Source organism: Danaus plexippus, chromosome 6 (genome assembly GCF_018135715.1).
Source record: "Danaus plexippus chromosome 6, MEX_DaPlex, whole genome shotgun sequence".
Lineage (NCBI taxonomy): Eukaryota > Metazoa > Arthropoda > Insecta > Lepidoptera > Nymphalidae > Danaus > Danaus plexippus.
Window position 1 is genome coordinate 6995465 of NC_083540.1, and position 16226 is coordinate 7011690.

The 16226-nt window shown below is 34.3% G+C and overlaps 2 protein-coding genes across 2 annotated transcripts; both read left to right on the forward strand.

The window, feature by feature from the left end:
- Positions 1-1675: 1675 nt before the first annotated feature.
- LOC116779015 (mitochondrial import receptor subunit TOM40 homolog 1-like) lies at positions 1676-3514 on the forward strand. The gene is made up of 3 exons (XM_032673146.2): positions 1676-2494; positions 2580-2774; positions 3154-3514. Exons 1-3 carry the CDS (start codon positions 1760-1762, stop codon positions 3376-3378), a joined length of 1155 nt encoding a protein of 384 aa, XP_032529037.1. The 5' UTR covers positions 1676-1759; the 3' UTR covers positions 3379-3514.
- A 504-nt stretch (positions 3515-4018) lies between these two features.
- Positions 4019-14589, forward strand: LOC116778959 (short stature homeobox protein 2-like). Its single transcript, XM_032673070.2, has 5 exons — positions 4019-4244; positions 6787-6968; positions 9510-9567; positions 13810-13991; positions 14059-14589. The coding sequence occupies exons 1-5, from the start codon at positions 4019-4021 to the stop codon at positions 14266-14268; spliced, it is 858 nt and encodes a 285-aa protein (XP_032528961.1). The 3' UTR covers positions 14269-14589.
- The last annotated feature ends 1637 nt before the right edge of the window (positions 14590-16226 follow it).

Consider the following 16226-nt stretch of genomic DNA (forward strand, 5'->3'; position numbering starts at 1 on the left):
TAAGGGATAAAAAAAGTTAATTCTAGAATAAAATAATTTGGAATGGCATGTTTTTTTTAATAACTAACAATAATTATGATATTTCATATGAAAAACTGAAAACTCTGCGTATAGAGTGTGACGATGTGAACTTGGGGTAAGGGCACTGTTTAGGAACTTGGGGTCATATTACGATTATTGTAGAAGGGTCCCCTGAGTTTTACTTCAAAAGGACATTTGCGTTTATAGCATGGCCTGTCTCTTTATAATAAATAGTGGTATATACTTTTTATATCTAGGTATTACATACATAAGTAAATAAAAACTAATAATAAAAATTTCAAACCTCCAAACGGTTACGTATTTTACTGGAATCACAATGAGAATGAAACTTTATAGTGGTTAATAGGCCTTAAACTTAATTTATTTTTTATTAAATAAATAACTACTTTACCACAGATTCTAGCCCGGTTTTACTCTTCACTATATAATTGGAAAATATAAATGATAATGGCCATTCAGTAGAAGACAAGACATTCACTTTTAAATTCTAATTACTTTTATAGAGTATTATTTTTTAGAGTAGAGTATGGAATTAATATGAAGTAATTGATTTATGATTGACTAAACATTATACTTACAATTAGCTTTATTATAGGGTAAATGGTATAGGTATGATTGAACGAAAATATAAAGATTACACGGCCAGTTAATGCGACCGGAGCTGAACCCAATTCTAACGCGTACTTTTTTATTCTACTTCGAAGCCAGCTGTTAAGCCACAAGTGATAGTGCTTTGCTCAGTTTGTTAGATGAAATGTTTAACTTTAAATACTAAGTCGGAAGACCTCCTTTTATTTTTTTAATTGTTATGTTCTAGTTACACAGAGACGCAGACGTAGCCGGATTTGTTTTTTTTTTTTATTTCGTAATATGTATTTAAATATTTATTTTAATTCATTTTTAATATATAGTAATTTAAAAGTGTCACATTCTTAATAAAATGCTGTAAATGTTTGTAGTTGACTATTATTATTTTTTTATTTACTAAAATTTTATGGGTTTGAAAAACGATAGATAATGTTTCGTCCTTATACCGTTTACATGCATTAATAATTAATACATCCAAACGTATGAAATACATAATATATTTAAAATGATCATTTAGACGCTATTTCCTAAAGAAAATCTAATTAACAATAATACAATAATTTGATTAACCTAAAAATGGGAAAAGTGGTTTATGTTTAACAGTTAAGTGGTTGTTTGCAATAGCTTTTCTTTAAATTTATTTTTAAATTGGAATAGCATTTTTAAATGAGTCTACGGCCATTTTGTAAAATTGAAATTACATATACCTAAGTATGCAACGGTTCGTATCAAATTGGGCTAAATTATTTAGTATTCCATTTTATATAAAGCGAAAGTTGTTAAGAGATTTTTTTTTAAATTTGCTATTAACATTACATTACCTTATCCTATAAAGTTTTTTATAAATTGAATGTATACTTTTAAAATAAGTACCTGCCTTCTTTTTGTCTTAGTTAAGGTAATTATTATCTTTTTAATTAACAAACTAATATTACAGTTTTATTTACTTTTGCTATGTTTCATTTGTAAGAATAATGTATATATACTTTTTGGTATAAATAATCGACAATTCTTATTACGAAAAACAATTAATCATTTGATAGGTATTTGTCAAAGAAATTGTATTGAAACATTTTATACACTGTTAATTTTGAACTTATACGTTTAATTTAGAAATATTTTATTAAAAATGGATGAAAGAGCTAACAATAACGCTTGGTTTCGACCTTCAATCTCTGATCTCCTAAAATTATTCGAAATGAAAACAATCCACGCTAAATCTAATCCATGTTCTGGAACAAGTAGCCCTAGAAAAGAGAACGTTTCACCTTGTCCGCCGATCGCCGACAAAGCCGGAGGAGGCGACGCACCACCTCCAAAGAAATGTGCATGCAGAGTATCAGATAGCTCGAAATCTGCAAGTGATCGGGGAATTACTGGGGCTGGGGTGACTGGCTCAAGAACTGGAAGAATCTGTGACAGGGATGACGAGCCTCCACTACCCCTGGGAGCTACCAATCCTGGACTCCTTCGCCACATACATAACGCAGCACGACAACGTATACCACAATGTTTCGAGGGCGCCTGTGTGTCCATGAAACATAGTTCTACTAGCAACTGGGTTGTTGGCCATTCTATGTCGTTCAGTTCCGTTACTCCAGGAGGTTACAAGATTTTGTTGTCTTATGCTGATAAGAAAAGGTCCATCGGTTTGCCATATTTTGTGATGGAAGCAGCTCCGGGTGGTCAGATGAGTTGTGAGATACGTGTCGGTCCGACCTCAGGTACAAGAGCGACGGTCGTAGCCCAAGTAGCGGATGGAGAAATTTATAGCTTCGAGGGCATCTACGACGCGTACTTTAACAATTTCACCTCCTCCATTATTGCCGTCAATCGCGAATTCATTGCACTGCATTTCTTACAAGTTTGTTTTTCTAATTTCATATAATATCGGTCAAAGGAGTCCTCATATAACTAGGTGAAATATAAGTGGAAGTGTGAATTTGCAGGCTGTTACTGAACAAATTTCTCTTGGTGCGGAGGTTGTAGCCCGGAGCCATGCGGCTGAATTAAGTTCTGCTTCAGGGGCGGCTCGCTGGGCCGCTGAACACCATTCCGTTAGCGCGACACTCGGAAACCGTGGTCTTGACCTATGCTATGCGAGGAATATTAAACCATTCCTGACTGTTGCTGCTATGCTTGAGGTAAAATAACAGCAACTTTGTTTTGTAGTTATGAACTTCAAAGTTCTCGTGTTTCATTATAAATCTATTAAAATAGGAACAGGTACAACAGTTTTTATTCAAACATATTCACTGCAACTTTACTTAACGACGCACTTAACTAATGCTGGCGATATTTCACTCAAACAATAAACAACATTTCTTTTGTCATAAAAGCGACGCCATTTCTCTTCAAAATAGAATTCATTCATGAGCTCATGAGTTACTATTCAAAATAGATAACAGAAATACGACCAAAATAAAATACAAAATCAGACTTAGTTCGTGGTAATAGTTTTTATGTGACGGTTACAAACGTAGTTTTTGTTCAATGGTCATCAAATAAGAATAAATGTTTCAGGTGGGATTTGCCATACGGCGAGCGGTGGCCACGCTGGCCTACGAGTGGCACACTGACCAGTGGACGGTGAGAGCCTCCGTGGACTCCGACGGACTCGTGGGCGCCACTCTACAAAGGGCGCTCGGCGGCAAGAGATCACATCTAGCTTGCGCTATATCAGCTCTCCTCAATCACCCGAACGACAAATTCAGACTGGGATTTGGTGTAACCGCGGCGATTATATAACACGATCACAACAAAAGCACAAACAAAAACCACTTTACTGTATCTGTTCTTCGGTCTATCGCGTTTTGAGAGATGTTAGTATTCTGAAATTGATATATAATTATCATTTTAATAATGTTGATTTCTAATAATTTAAGACACCTTTTATAATTAAAAGTTTATTTATATATAGCTATATTTAGCCGACGTGTCACCTGTGATTGTTATACAATTGTTAATATTAGAACTGACTCATTAATAAAAAAGAATTAACAAAACTGACATTGATTTATTCGTGACACCGTACTCACAAAACGTTCACAAAAACATTTCCATCGATACACAACAAAGGACCGGATAAAAAATTCATTTTCAATGTAAAGATAATGTAGGCGTGTATTATCCGCCGTCGGACACTTCAGTGCATTACCACGGCACATACTTGGGCGGGCGCCTGCGCGAACCTTGGGCGGAGTCTGTCTGCCGACTTGAACATCCGGCCGTTCCAAAGTAGCCTCTATTTCCGTCACGTCACGGTTTATTTGGTACTATTAATATTCATGCTCTGTTCACGGAGGCGGAAGAACCGCCTTAGCTGCAGTGTGATCCGTAGAGCGTGGCGAGCGATGGCCGCGCGCGTGGTCGCGTGTTGAAGGCAGTAATGGTTATGGAGCGGCTGGCGGACTTCGTCAGCAAGTCTCTGGAGGGCGGAGAGGCCCCGGCGCCACCTCCAGAGCCCGGGGACCACGAAGACATGGACGAGGAAGTGGATATCACAGCTCTTGAAGATAAGGCTCCTCCGGCCAAGCGACCGAGAAATTGGCTGGTGTCTCCTCTCCCTGTACAAAATTACAAAAGAGACGATGATGACGATGATCATAAACACGGTGAGTAGCGACCGGTGAAAACGTATAGTCGTAAAAGAAATCAGTTTGAGACGTAACTTACTAACCATCTATCTTAGCATCCTAGCTACGTTTCTATGCACATTTCCCCCCATTTTGAGTTCCATAGTTCTATACCACTTGTTCCTTACATTGAAATCATGTTAATGTTTTAAAAATTATGTATAATCTTTCAAATATTTTATAAAGAACTGAAAACAACAAATCTTGTGGCCAACACCACTCTAAGCTGTATAGCAATTAACTATAACCAACACGAACTTTAAGCCACAATATACGGAGAACCTATCTTAGTGTGGGTAATAAACGGATTCGTCAGTAATAAGTGATAATGTTTATGCATTTCTCTCTGGCATTTTTTTATTCAGTCTTTCATTTTAGTTGTCGTAGGTATTTTTGTGATATTGCCAATTGATCGTGCATTTTAAATCTATTTAACGTTTAAACCCAGTTTTGGCCAGCATTATAGTTGTTTAAGGGTACTTCGCGGCGAACCTGTCTCACGTCTGTTATATCCCTTAAATATGCATATATTTATTTTATATGATTGTATGTCAGTATATAATCAATACTTCTTAGATTAAAACTATAAAAAAACATTACATGTTAATTCTATTAACCATTACAAGCGACTTCATTACTCTTTTTGTTGTAAGAAAAGACTCATTCAATTTGTTTCTCGCCGTGACATAGGTATAATATATCAAACTGTATGTTTTAGAAGAAATCATTGAGCTCAACGACAACAATATCAAAGTCCAATTACTTCTGAAAAATTGTAAATAAATGATTATTTACATTGATCTTCGGTTGCTTATTAAGCAACTATTCAAAAACGAAAATACGCTTAAACTTAATTGGGCCTTTGATATAATTTAAATATTTCGTCAGGCGCTAATAAATATTTACTTAGCGCGTCACCTCGGTTTCCATTTTCTTCTAGTCTTTCTCCGTCGGCAACTCAATCTTCCAAAGATTTGATATAAATTTTTCCAGGAAGAATAATTCACCATTTTCAACGAAAAATAATTGTTTAAGTAAAGTCAAAGTTCTTTATTGACAACGGCCAAAGATCCGGTTAGGTTAAGTTCGGCCTTTAAATGCTTATAATCTAATGTAGTTAGATGAAATAGTTATGACAAGAAAGATAATCCTATTGTTACCTAGAATTATTAATAAATAGTTTCTATTACTTCGTTTATAATAATTGTTATATAGCCCTGTGCCAATTTGTATTATATACTCTGTGTGTCGTAGAACATATTTCATTATGTTGATATCATCAATTCAATTAAATTGAGTATTGAGTACAATTATTAATTTGTTTGTAACTTCCTTTAGTTTAAACTTTAAAGTTTTTCATTCATCTTGGTAGTCAGAAAGGAAATGCTTCGTATTTAGGTTTGACATGAACTTGTATCCATGCCTACTCATTTGGGCTCCTTTTTTCGGATTTCGATTTTATTGAAGTACATTTTACAAACAATACAATTTCTATTTTTACATAGTATTCGTTAATTGAAGTGGCATAACACAGTTAATGTGTATATTAGCGCTTCGTTTTAAAATGTCTCTAGTTTTACTATATTCACATATATTTTCGATACATTTATAATTTTATTGCTGTTAAAAAAATGTGTGTGAGGTTTCAGAATAATTTTATATGTTATTTACCTGAAAATTCGATTTTGATATTAACAATATTAACAACTTTAATTCTTTTAAGTTTCTTACAGACGGTTTTAATTTAACAAAAGGATACAACTGAGATTTAATTAAATAAATATATCCTTTCAATTGTTCAAGCTCACACCTAATTTGTATCGTATACTCGAGTATGTAGTTAGGTGTATTAATTATTTACTATTTACAAAGCATATACCCATCTAGTCTATACAATAAATTATCGACTACTAATAGGGGTATCTTATGCATCGTTCGACAATCAATCACTGCGCAAATCTCGGTGATTAAGAAGTTAAAATTCCCCGGAGACGAAAGGGGAGAGGGTGTGGTCGTCAGCGCCGCCTACGTTTGGATAATCCCTCCATTTACATAATTGACGTATAAAAAGAAAAGCTCGCCAATTTGCTAAATTGCTTTTAACGACGTTCTCGAACGCATCTCGAGAACTACATTCCCTAACAACGATTATCACTTTGATTCACACGTAGCAATCCGTTTGATTAGAAGAGTTTGCTGTCATTGAATAGGTATACCTGAAGAATCTGCATAGATTGTAGTAAATTGATTGTCAGAAGCATAGTCTTCACAGTCAAGCTAAGATTTAATGAAGAAAGAGAGAATTACTATTTGAGTAAAGAGGTCCTATAGTTTTTGTATATCCTTAAACTTTACTTATAGTCTTATTAAAATGCTTACTTTTCAATAAATGATTAAAAATCAATGAAATCCACCCGATATGTAAGTAGGAAGCTAAGCTGATGTTTATTTTTTTTAATTTTTATAACTTTTTTTTTTTATTTTAGTATAGAAATACTAAACAATACGTCATACTCCATAGATATAAATGACAAGTCGAACGGCAGTATCAGCTCGGGTGGTAAGCAGCGTCGTTCACGGACCAACTTCACCCTGGAACAGCTGGGGGAGCTGGAGAGGCTGTTCGATGAGACGCATTACCCTGACGCCTTCATGAGGGAGGAGCTCAGCCAGAGACTAGGGCTCAGCGAGGCCAGGGTGCAGGTTTGTTGAGTAACCCGTTGTAAATGATATCCATTAAGCTTTATGTAGAAGTTCGTTCAATGCGATTGAATGTTTTGATTGACTCCATCGGGATAGCATAACGTACGCTACGGTAAATAATATCTCATTACAACATGATAAAACACTGTTTTATTTATAATGAGATACCTAGTTCCTGTGGTATTTATATATCTTTTTATATCTCACGAACAAAAATCCTAAAAGGTTGGTGAATAAATGAAAAGGCCAAACTCCACTTGATTTAATTTTATCCACGAGTCCCACCTAGTTTTAAAATCATGATTTGCAAGAAAAAACACATGGTAAATATAAATATGGTTCTTAATTTTTGTACCGCACAAGACTCCGGAACAAAATTTAAAATATTGCTTTCTTCTAATAAGAACATGTAAGTTACGGTATACGCTATCACATAAAAATTATCACGTGCGATATTAATTAGGCCCCCATGCAATTCGCTCCTCTCATTACTAATGCAAGTCATTACCGTCTGAGGGCCGTAAATCGCTATTAGACCTTCATCAGAGTTAAGCGGTGTCCGGTCAAAGGACATTAACAGCCAATGTTGCCAGTATTGATATAAACAGTCTCGTATATGTTTTGCTGTAATTATTTTTACATTATTTAGTATAATAAAAAAATAATAATATAAGATTTATAGTAAAAACGAGGAGGTATAAATTGAAACACTTTAAAAAGTTGTGATAAATACATATGTGTGTAAGGATTTTAGAAAGTCCAGCTGTTAGTATTAAGTCTAAGTATGCTTTATTCGTTAAAGAAAATATATAAACAAAACGCTTGAGCTTTTCATGTTGAATATTTCAATTGATTGGTTACATTAAATTACTCCACTATAAGTGTCGGTTTATCGGCGATATATCGCGATTAGTGACCGATCGGCCTTAAGTGGTCGATCCGTGGGGGAAAATAAATAAATAAATAGAAGCCATCCCGACCCGGCATACATCTTAACTAGTGTCAAGTGAGGTGTTCAGTGATAGTACTGATTCCACCTCATTTAAACGACCAACTAATGTTGGTACGTGACCGTAACGAACAACAGTATACTGTGTTCGGATTTAAGTAATTTGTCGTTATTCAAAAAGTTTTCAATGATATATCTAAACTATTTTGTTTATATAATTTGTTATTTCTCCACTTTTAATACGGTCAGCATAATCTAATGAAGTTCTAGTGATGTTTAGTATAAAATGAAGAGATATGTTTACGTATTTGCATGTCATTCGGTCTGGATTGTCTAATGTAATCAAAGCTAATGAATTCGCCCCTTGCTAGCTATAATTGAGGTACAGTTGCTATTGCAAATAAAATTAGATGCGATTTAGACGAAGCATACTTTCGTACCTGGAAGCGATGACGTAAAATTCTAAACTGAATTGTATAGAATATAGTGAAAGGTTTGTTTATACATTGGACAATACTTTATATATCTTAACTCTATCATCTTTTCTACATCAAAATTCAATTCCAACAAGTTCGTATTGAATCAACACATTATATGTTTCAGTGGTACTTATATATTATACTAACGATGTAACATTGTTTCCAAATTAGCACAGTTAGATTTGAGGTCATCCCCTCAAAATTTGTTTGATATGAAAAAGGGTGTCTCACCTCAACTTAAACTAAGAAACAGTAATTAAAGCAACAGGGTTACACATCACGTATTTAATTTCTAAATAAATTTGAAATCGTCTTAATTCTCTACGTATATTTGACACAATTTAAATTCCACATATTTCGTCGTAATATAAAAGATAAACGTTTTATCCATCCTGCGGTGCCTGCAGAGCAAACTGCATGCAATCAGAGAGGGCGAGCGGGCGTGCCCTCCGTAATGCGGTAAACCGTGTTTGTATGCTAGATGTCTGTAACTATGGCCAGGATAGAGGAAGCTAGATGAGAATATGTCAGCGGATATATGTAAAACATGGAATATCTCCACGGCTACCTCGGGTTCAAAGGCTAATTAATAACTTTGTTATTAACAATGAATTAAGGAAATGTAATAGATCTGAGGTAATATGATACAAATAACGAATTAGGTTCACTAACCAATGGTTAATGAATATCGAAATAATTAAACTTATATTCAAAAATGAACTAAGTAGAGACTAATTCAAATATCTGTGTTCAAAACTATCCTCAAACCTGATTCCGTCTAGTTCTCGTAATGAGATCTAAGTCTTTATCGAGTATTAATTTAAATAAAACTAATGTTATCGGATTTAAATTACATACTCCCGACGTGTCAGTTTCTTTGCAAAACTCTCAAAACTCGACAAATTTGCTTGAACAAGGATGTACCTATACAATCAAAATGAAACGCTCACAATTTTTCCCTCCACTTTTTCCGGTTAATTTGCGTATCTATACTGACATTCGACACACTTGCAATCGTTTCTATTGTTAAATAATAAGTATATTAATTTTCTAATAATTGTTTTTGTTAATCTCTTTAGTAAATGTGATTATGTTATAGTGTTTTTTTTTCAGGTGTGGTTTCAAAATCGACGCGCCAAATGTAGGAAACACGAAAGTCAGATGCACAAAGGTATGTAGGCAATAAATACGTAGAAATATTAAATTACGAGGTCGTAAAAACAACTTTAATCCACTACAATCTCACAGATGCTCTTATTTTTCATTCACAATAACACAATAATCATCTTAATGGCTTACAAAACTGTATTAAAATTATCGCATAGTAATTAATCATTAATGTAATGGAGACAAATGCCTGAATGACGTATCATGGTAAATAAATTTACCGCTTAATGTAGTCGAAAAGTAGAAATCGCAAATGAATTCCAACTGCCCCGGTTTGGCATCGCAATGCACATTACCATTCAGCCAAGTGGAAACTCACTACTGTCATGACACTGCACATTTAAATATTCAACTTAACACATTTACAATTCATAGATACATTTTACTTGATTCGTTATTTATTTCTGAATCTGTTTCTTCGTTGGAATAAATTGATTAATACTTTGTGTTTATTTATATTTAACTATATTGACTTCGATGAAGAAGTCTTAATTGCATTACAAAATAAAATCATCTAATTTCGACGAGTTTAAATTTTTTTCCATATGTTCAGTTTTACATAAATAAATTAGTTCCTCTATATACTTAAATATTTAAGTAAATTAAAAGAATTACATCGCAACATTAATTAGTCGATAATTAATTAGATGTAAAGAACTCTATGGACTCATAAAAAATAAATTACATATCGTATTAAAATTTAAACGGCGCTTTTTTATAAAATAAAATATCTTTAATAGAATAAAACTTACAATAAGCACAACAAGATCTCTTGTCTGACATAAGAAGGTAAGATCTTTATCAATAAAATGTATTTAACGTTACCCATAACCTGTGAAATACTTAAATGCAAACAATCGGATTATCTTTGTCATTAAATGTAATTTAAACAACACGAAGAATCATAGAACACTGGCTTTATCACATTATGCATTCTCCATCATTCGTCTAACTTGATTACAGCCCGCCGGCTCGGGTCAGAGCTCCGACTCTAACAGTTTTTTAATTCGACCATAACTCACGCGGATGAATAATTAAAACGGACCGCCGGGAATCGCGCGAATCGGTAAAAAAGCAAGCTATACACGTGAACCGATAAATTTTCAAAATGGCTGAACGCACTTAGCTTTTGAACGTTTGTATATTTCAAGAATCATAGTTCCTTAATTATCAAATAAATATTGCGTATTAAAGATTGGAAAATTAATTAATAAATGACAACAAATATGCCTACATCCGTGCAAAAATGTGCACAGTATATTCTGCCAGTGTCGTGTAGATTGGAGGAGACACGATCCGGCATTAACAATAGCACCATTATATAACGATTAATTTCCAGATGTCATATTGACAACTAGAGATGTCAATCTCAAAATTTTTTTTTGTAAATGTTTTTACGGCTCTGGTCAATCTCAAAAATAAAAGGATTGTTGCCAGTTAAAGAAGTAACTATATATAATGTTCTCATGCGAACGGATCAGATTGTAATAATTTAAAAACAATATTTATAACAAACAAATAATTATTACATACATTTATGTAACAATGATTAAATCAAGAAGTTTTAGTTGACATGTTTAAGTAGATACACTTTAAATATAAGACTTGTAAAACAGTTTTTGGATATATTTCCGTCTTGGGGTAGAATGAAGCAGCTAGGTAAAATAAAACCAGGTAATTTGCTGTCAGAAAATAATTAAGGGTACCCAAAACAGCCATGAAAAATATTATAAATGCAAAATCAATTTATTCTTACTCATATTTTTGTCATGTTATTCTCTTCCCAGATGGACAATTAATTTCAAATTAACTTTTTATTTCATACCTCAAAGTTTTGTTCTTATAAAAATCTATTGTTAGAAGAAAATTTTAAAACTATCGGTATTACATATTTTTTTAGAATTAAAAAAGTTTTGATACTTTGAGCTAGGTTTAGTTTTAAAGTTATTTGTACGAGTAGATTTATATAAAGATTACATGATAAAAACAATTGATAATACATTTTCACGTATCATAAAAGCTTAGAATCTATTAATAATGCTGTTAATACAACGTGAGTTGTGCGGCCGTGATACGTCTCCGCTCATAAAACGTCCTAAGCAAACTGGAGTTGACATTCTGGTCTAAGATTCCACTTAACTGTGATTGCTACATCGCCAAGGAACCGCTAAACAGAGCGTAAACTAGAAAAAAGCGCTCTCCGGAATCGAATAAAATGATTCCCCGCGGGAGCCATTCGGACGCAATCCCGCCGTCCCTTGCTAAATGTCTTATTAACTTATGAGCCCCCTCCCTCATTCCCTCTAACACGAGAACAATCATGTAAAGTGAAATGAAACGGTTATTTGTTATGTTTCGCCCCTTTAGCGAGCGCTGAGATTACAAATGATATTATTGATTCATATTCATACAACTGTTTTGTGGTGTGATTCGATTTGCAAAACCGTAACGGATTCTGTAATACGAGAATTGAATTTTTTTTTTTTAATTTTCTGCTAACATCTTCTATATTTTTATCAAATATTAATGAAGATCAGTAGTGCTAGATTCTTTTCTTTTGATTATAGATAATAATTTCAGTATTTTCGTCTAATGTGATCAAAAATTTTTAATAGAAGCTAGTTGCGTAGCAGTTCGCACGTACATTCAGATAGCTCCCTAGCAAATCATAAAACTAAGGTTCTGAATCTTCATAAAATTAAGAATTCATTTTTTTACAAAGAAATAAATCACGACAGAGAAGCAAAGCATAACCGTATAAAAACAATGAAGGACTCCGTAAAATCCAAAAAGAAAGAAATATACATCGCCACCTAATTGTTCCCTTGTTCATGAAATAGTAAAGTTACTCGCGCACTGCAAGGGTGGCGATGTTTTATTACTCAGAAACCGCTGTAAAGATGTTCCGAGCGCTTTAAAATAAGCGAAAACGAGCCTGCCCCCGCGCCGGCTTACCTTATAATTCGATTAAATTAAACAACTCAGAGTTAATCAAATAAATGCGCGGCCGTCGTTGGGGTGAGGCTGTGTGGGGGCGCCGGACGCCATACCAGGAGCTCACTCGTATTTATGTCGGCACTTCTCGAAAGTAATTCGGTGTCAAATATGGAGATAACTCATACGCGCCAGGAACATCCATTTTGATAATGTCGACGGGCGACCGGAGGAGCTATGATTTACGTATATTCGGTCAAACCCGCTGTGTAGTGTACACATGTACTAAAATGTAGTAACTAAATAGATTTAGGAGATATTGGATTAAGTTAAATCAATAATGGGGAAATTACAAATATCTTAATGAACTCACAACCTCTGAACACTATGAATGTTTAACACAGACCAATATATCATCAATAAAGGAGTTCTTATAGAAAATCTTAAGTAATAAAATAAACTTTAAATGAAGTGAGGTCCTTCAATTTATTATTTGCAAAGCATAGGATATGAAAGGGTGTATTTTTTCGCCAAATTGAAAGTATAGATAAGCGCAGACACTCTGTATAAACTTTTTCACAACTGTTAAAATCAAGTCTCTCAAAATAAATCTACAATTTAAATAAGATAATATTGTCTGTTTATAAAAGTAACGTATTTTCATAAAGTCTCATCTGTTAAATAAATTGTACTTAAATAATCGAAGACAGAGTTGAAGGAGTAATTAAATTAATGAATATTTCCGAAAAGACCGAACACCTTAAGTCGGATAGATCCGAGTAAATTTATTAATTGCGCACTTCGCCCCAGGCGGGCTATAAACAAGGAATCTTACTTAATTTACGAGCAAATTATGCTTTACTTAAATATCAATTTAATTAAGTGGTGTTCGGGTTGGAATCTCCTTGGATATCGCCAGCTCTATGGTTCGCTCGTTTGTCTCTGCCAATCGAGGCGGATCAATGCGCAATGCGTTCACTTCACAATTCAATTAATTTATTTTAAATGACCTCAATTCGTTTATGCTGTTTGATAATTCGGTCGTTATATAAACTTTACACTATTGTTTTTATATAATTAGCGTACATTACTTTGATACTTACTTTTGTTTATTATAAACATCATAATCATTTATTTGACATATTCACTACTCACATCTGAATGTCACAGCGACTGTGACAAATTCACATTAACTTAACATGTCTGTTCGTTGTTATATTACATAGGATAAAATATATGTCATAGCTTAATTAAAAAAGTGATTGACACAAAGTACCTGTGAAATAAGTTTATAACGTGTCAATGTCACCAGGTCTGCTGGTAGGTGGTAGCGGAACTCCCTTGGAGCCATGTCGCGTGGCACCGTACGTGTCCGTGCCACGGCTGTCGAGCACCACTCAGCGAGCCCCACCACCGCTACCACTCACACCACACCCACCACCTACAGCTTTCGCACCATTTGACTCCGCTATGCTGTCTGCTGCCGCTCACCAGGTTATTTACCTTAAAAGCTGTGTACAGGTTTATCCTAAAAACAGATCGTAGTACAATTTATTTTTAGTATGCTAGTGCGGCTGCGGCGGCGGCGGCGGCAGCGTTGTGTCCTCCGTATGCTGGTTTAGCGGCTCTGGCGGCTCGGTGTCGGTCCTCATCTATAGCGGATCTGCGACTGAAGGCTCGCCGGCACGCAGCGGCGCTTGCAGCTGCGAGGGCTCCCTCGCCCTCGAACTCGCCCGCTCCCGCTCCCGCTTCTGCACCCGCTGACACTTAGCCCACGCCTCGGACGCAGATTTTTGAAATCGAAACGCAATTAAATCACCAAATGGTGAAGTCTAACGTGTCGTTTTAAAAGACGTGATTATTTTAAATTTCGACCAATGAATGAGAGTCGTTCTAATATATTTGTAAATGAATAACTGTGATAGTGTTTTAGTGGGCGGGTGTCGGTGACGATTGTAATAACATCGATCGTATGTTATTAAATCAAAATTAACATTAAATTTCTCGCTAAAAATTACATTATATTAGTTGTTAAGAATGTAAATACAAAGTTAATTATCATGTTTATACACTTGAAGTTAAGTGAAAAGCTAACGCGCTGTTCATAGTTGTGTGCTAATTAAAATGATTAGATACAAAATCATTAGTTTGCTTTAATATTAACAAAAAAAATACTCTCGGTTTCGTTAAACTAAACTATTATTGTCTTTTTGTTATACAATCGTTAAATCTTGTCTATGGTATTAACCTGGATTATTTTATAATACACCTCTACTTATAATTCGGCCAACAAATAGAAACGTCGACATTGGCAAAATATTCCACGATTTCAGTGCGAATGGAGCCACAGCTATAAAAAAAATACATATATCTTTACTTATATTAGTAAATGAAGTCCTACATTGTAGAGATGTTATCACTCTTGAATAAAGGTTATCTATTTACTCTGAATATTAACTAACATCGTAAGCGTGTATAACATTTATATATTTTATGGCTTATAATATTTTAGTATGAATACAATATGTACGTCTATGATTATAGATTATACATATTAATGTCAAATACACACCATAATCTGTAGTACGATCAACAATGACAAATGACGTCATTTCTAAGTGATGGGAGTTTATACCAACGTCGGAAATTTTTGCACCCTCAATGAATTCGCGATTTCCTAATGCGATTCATAAGTAGGTAAGTTCTAAGTTTCCAAAACAATGCTTGTATAATAGATTACGATATCCCGATAATAAAGTGTGTGATGATCAGTACGTAAGTTATTCTGAATTGGTATTATGTAAAAATAGAAAAAAATATGATTATAAATCCACACATTTAGAACATTTGAAGTTACGATGCAATAATGGTTTTTGATCAAAACACATTTTTTTAATAGTATAAGCTTTTGAGAAGATAGACGCTTTGTTAAAACACAGTTCTGATGCATAACGATCGAATAAAGAATTTCTCCATATTTAAATATATTATAAAAAAGTGGAAACAATAGTTAAGGAACATCATCACAGTTTGTTTTCCTAATTCGAGTGTGACCCCGGCTTTGTCGCTGGCACAGAGTGAAAATATTTGCACAAGCTGTTAAAAAACCCGCCCTCGCATCGGGAGCGTCCAATTAGGGCGGCGACGCTGCTGATTGGACGTAATCGTGTTAGCATCGGAGACAAATACAGGGCTCCGGCATCCGGGACACGGGACACGGGACGCGGGACACTGAGCAGGATACAGCAAACACACATAAATAATGCCTTAATACATCTTGCAAATCGTTGTGTTCCATCGACAACGTATTTTCAGGTAGACATATCCGTGTTGCTCCGTGATTATAAGAGTCAAATCTAGAACTTCATATTTGGTTAGAATCTTTTGAATGTCATGTGTATCTGAAATTCAAAATGGTCTCCACATAGTTTCGCTAAGATGATACATTAAATTTTTGACAACTTACCTTATCAAGAAAAAAAACGGACCATTCAGCATTGATAATATTATTCATCATACACGCCACTGGCAGAATAAATGGTGTACGACTAAGCAAGGATGAAGGCCACATTTGAAACAACCAACTATACTTACAATTCATACTTATTTCAAATTAAATTACATCTACTTAAGGCTGGTCATTATAATATATTAATTTCTTTAGGCTTTACTGCTAATGTCGGCTGGATATTTAGGTACAGATTAAATAAAAGAAGAAAAAGGTACATA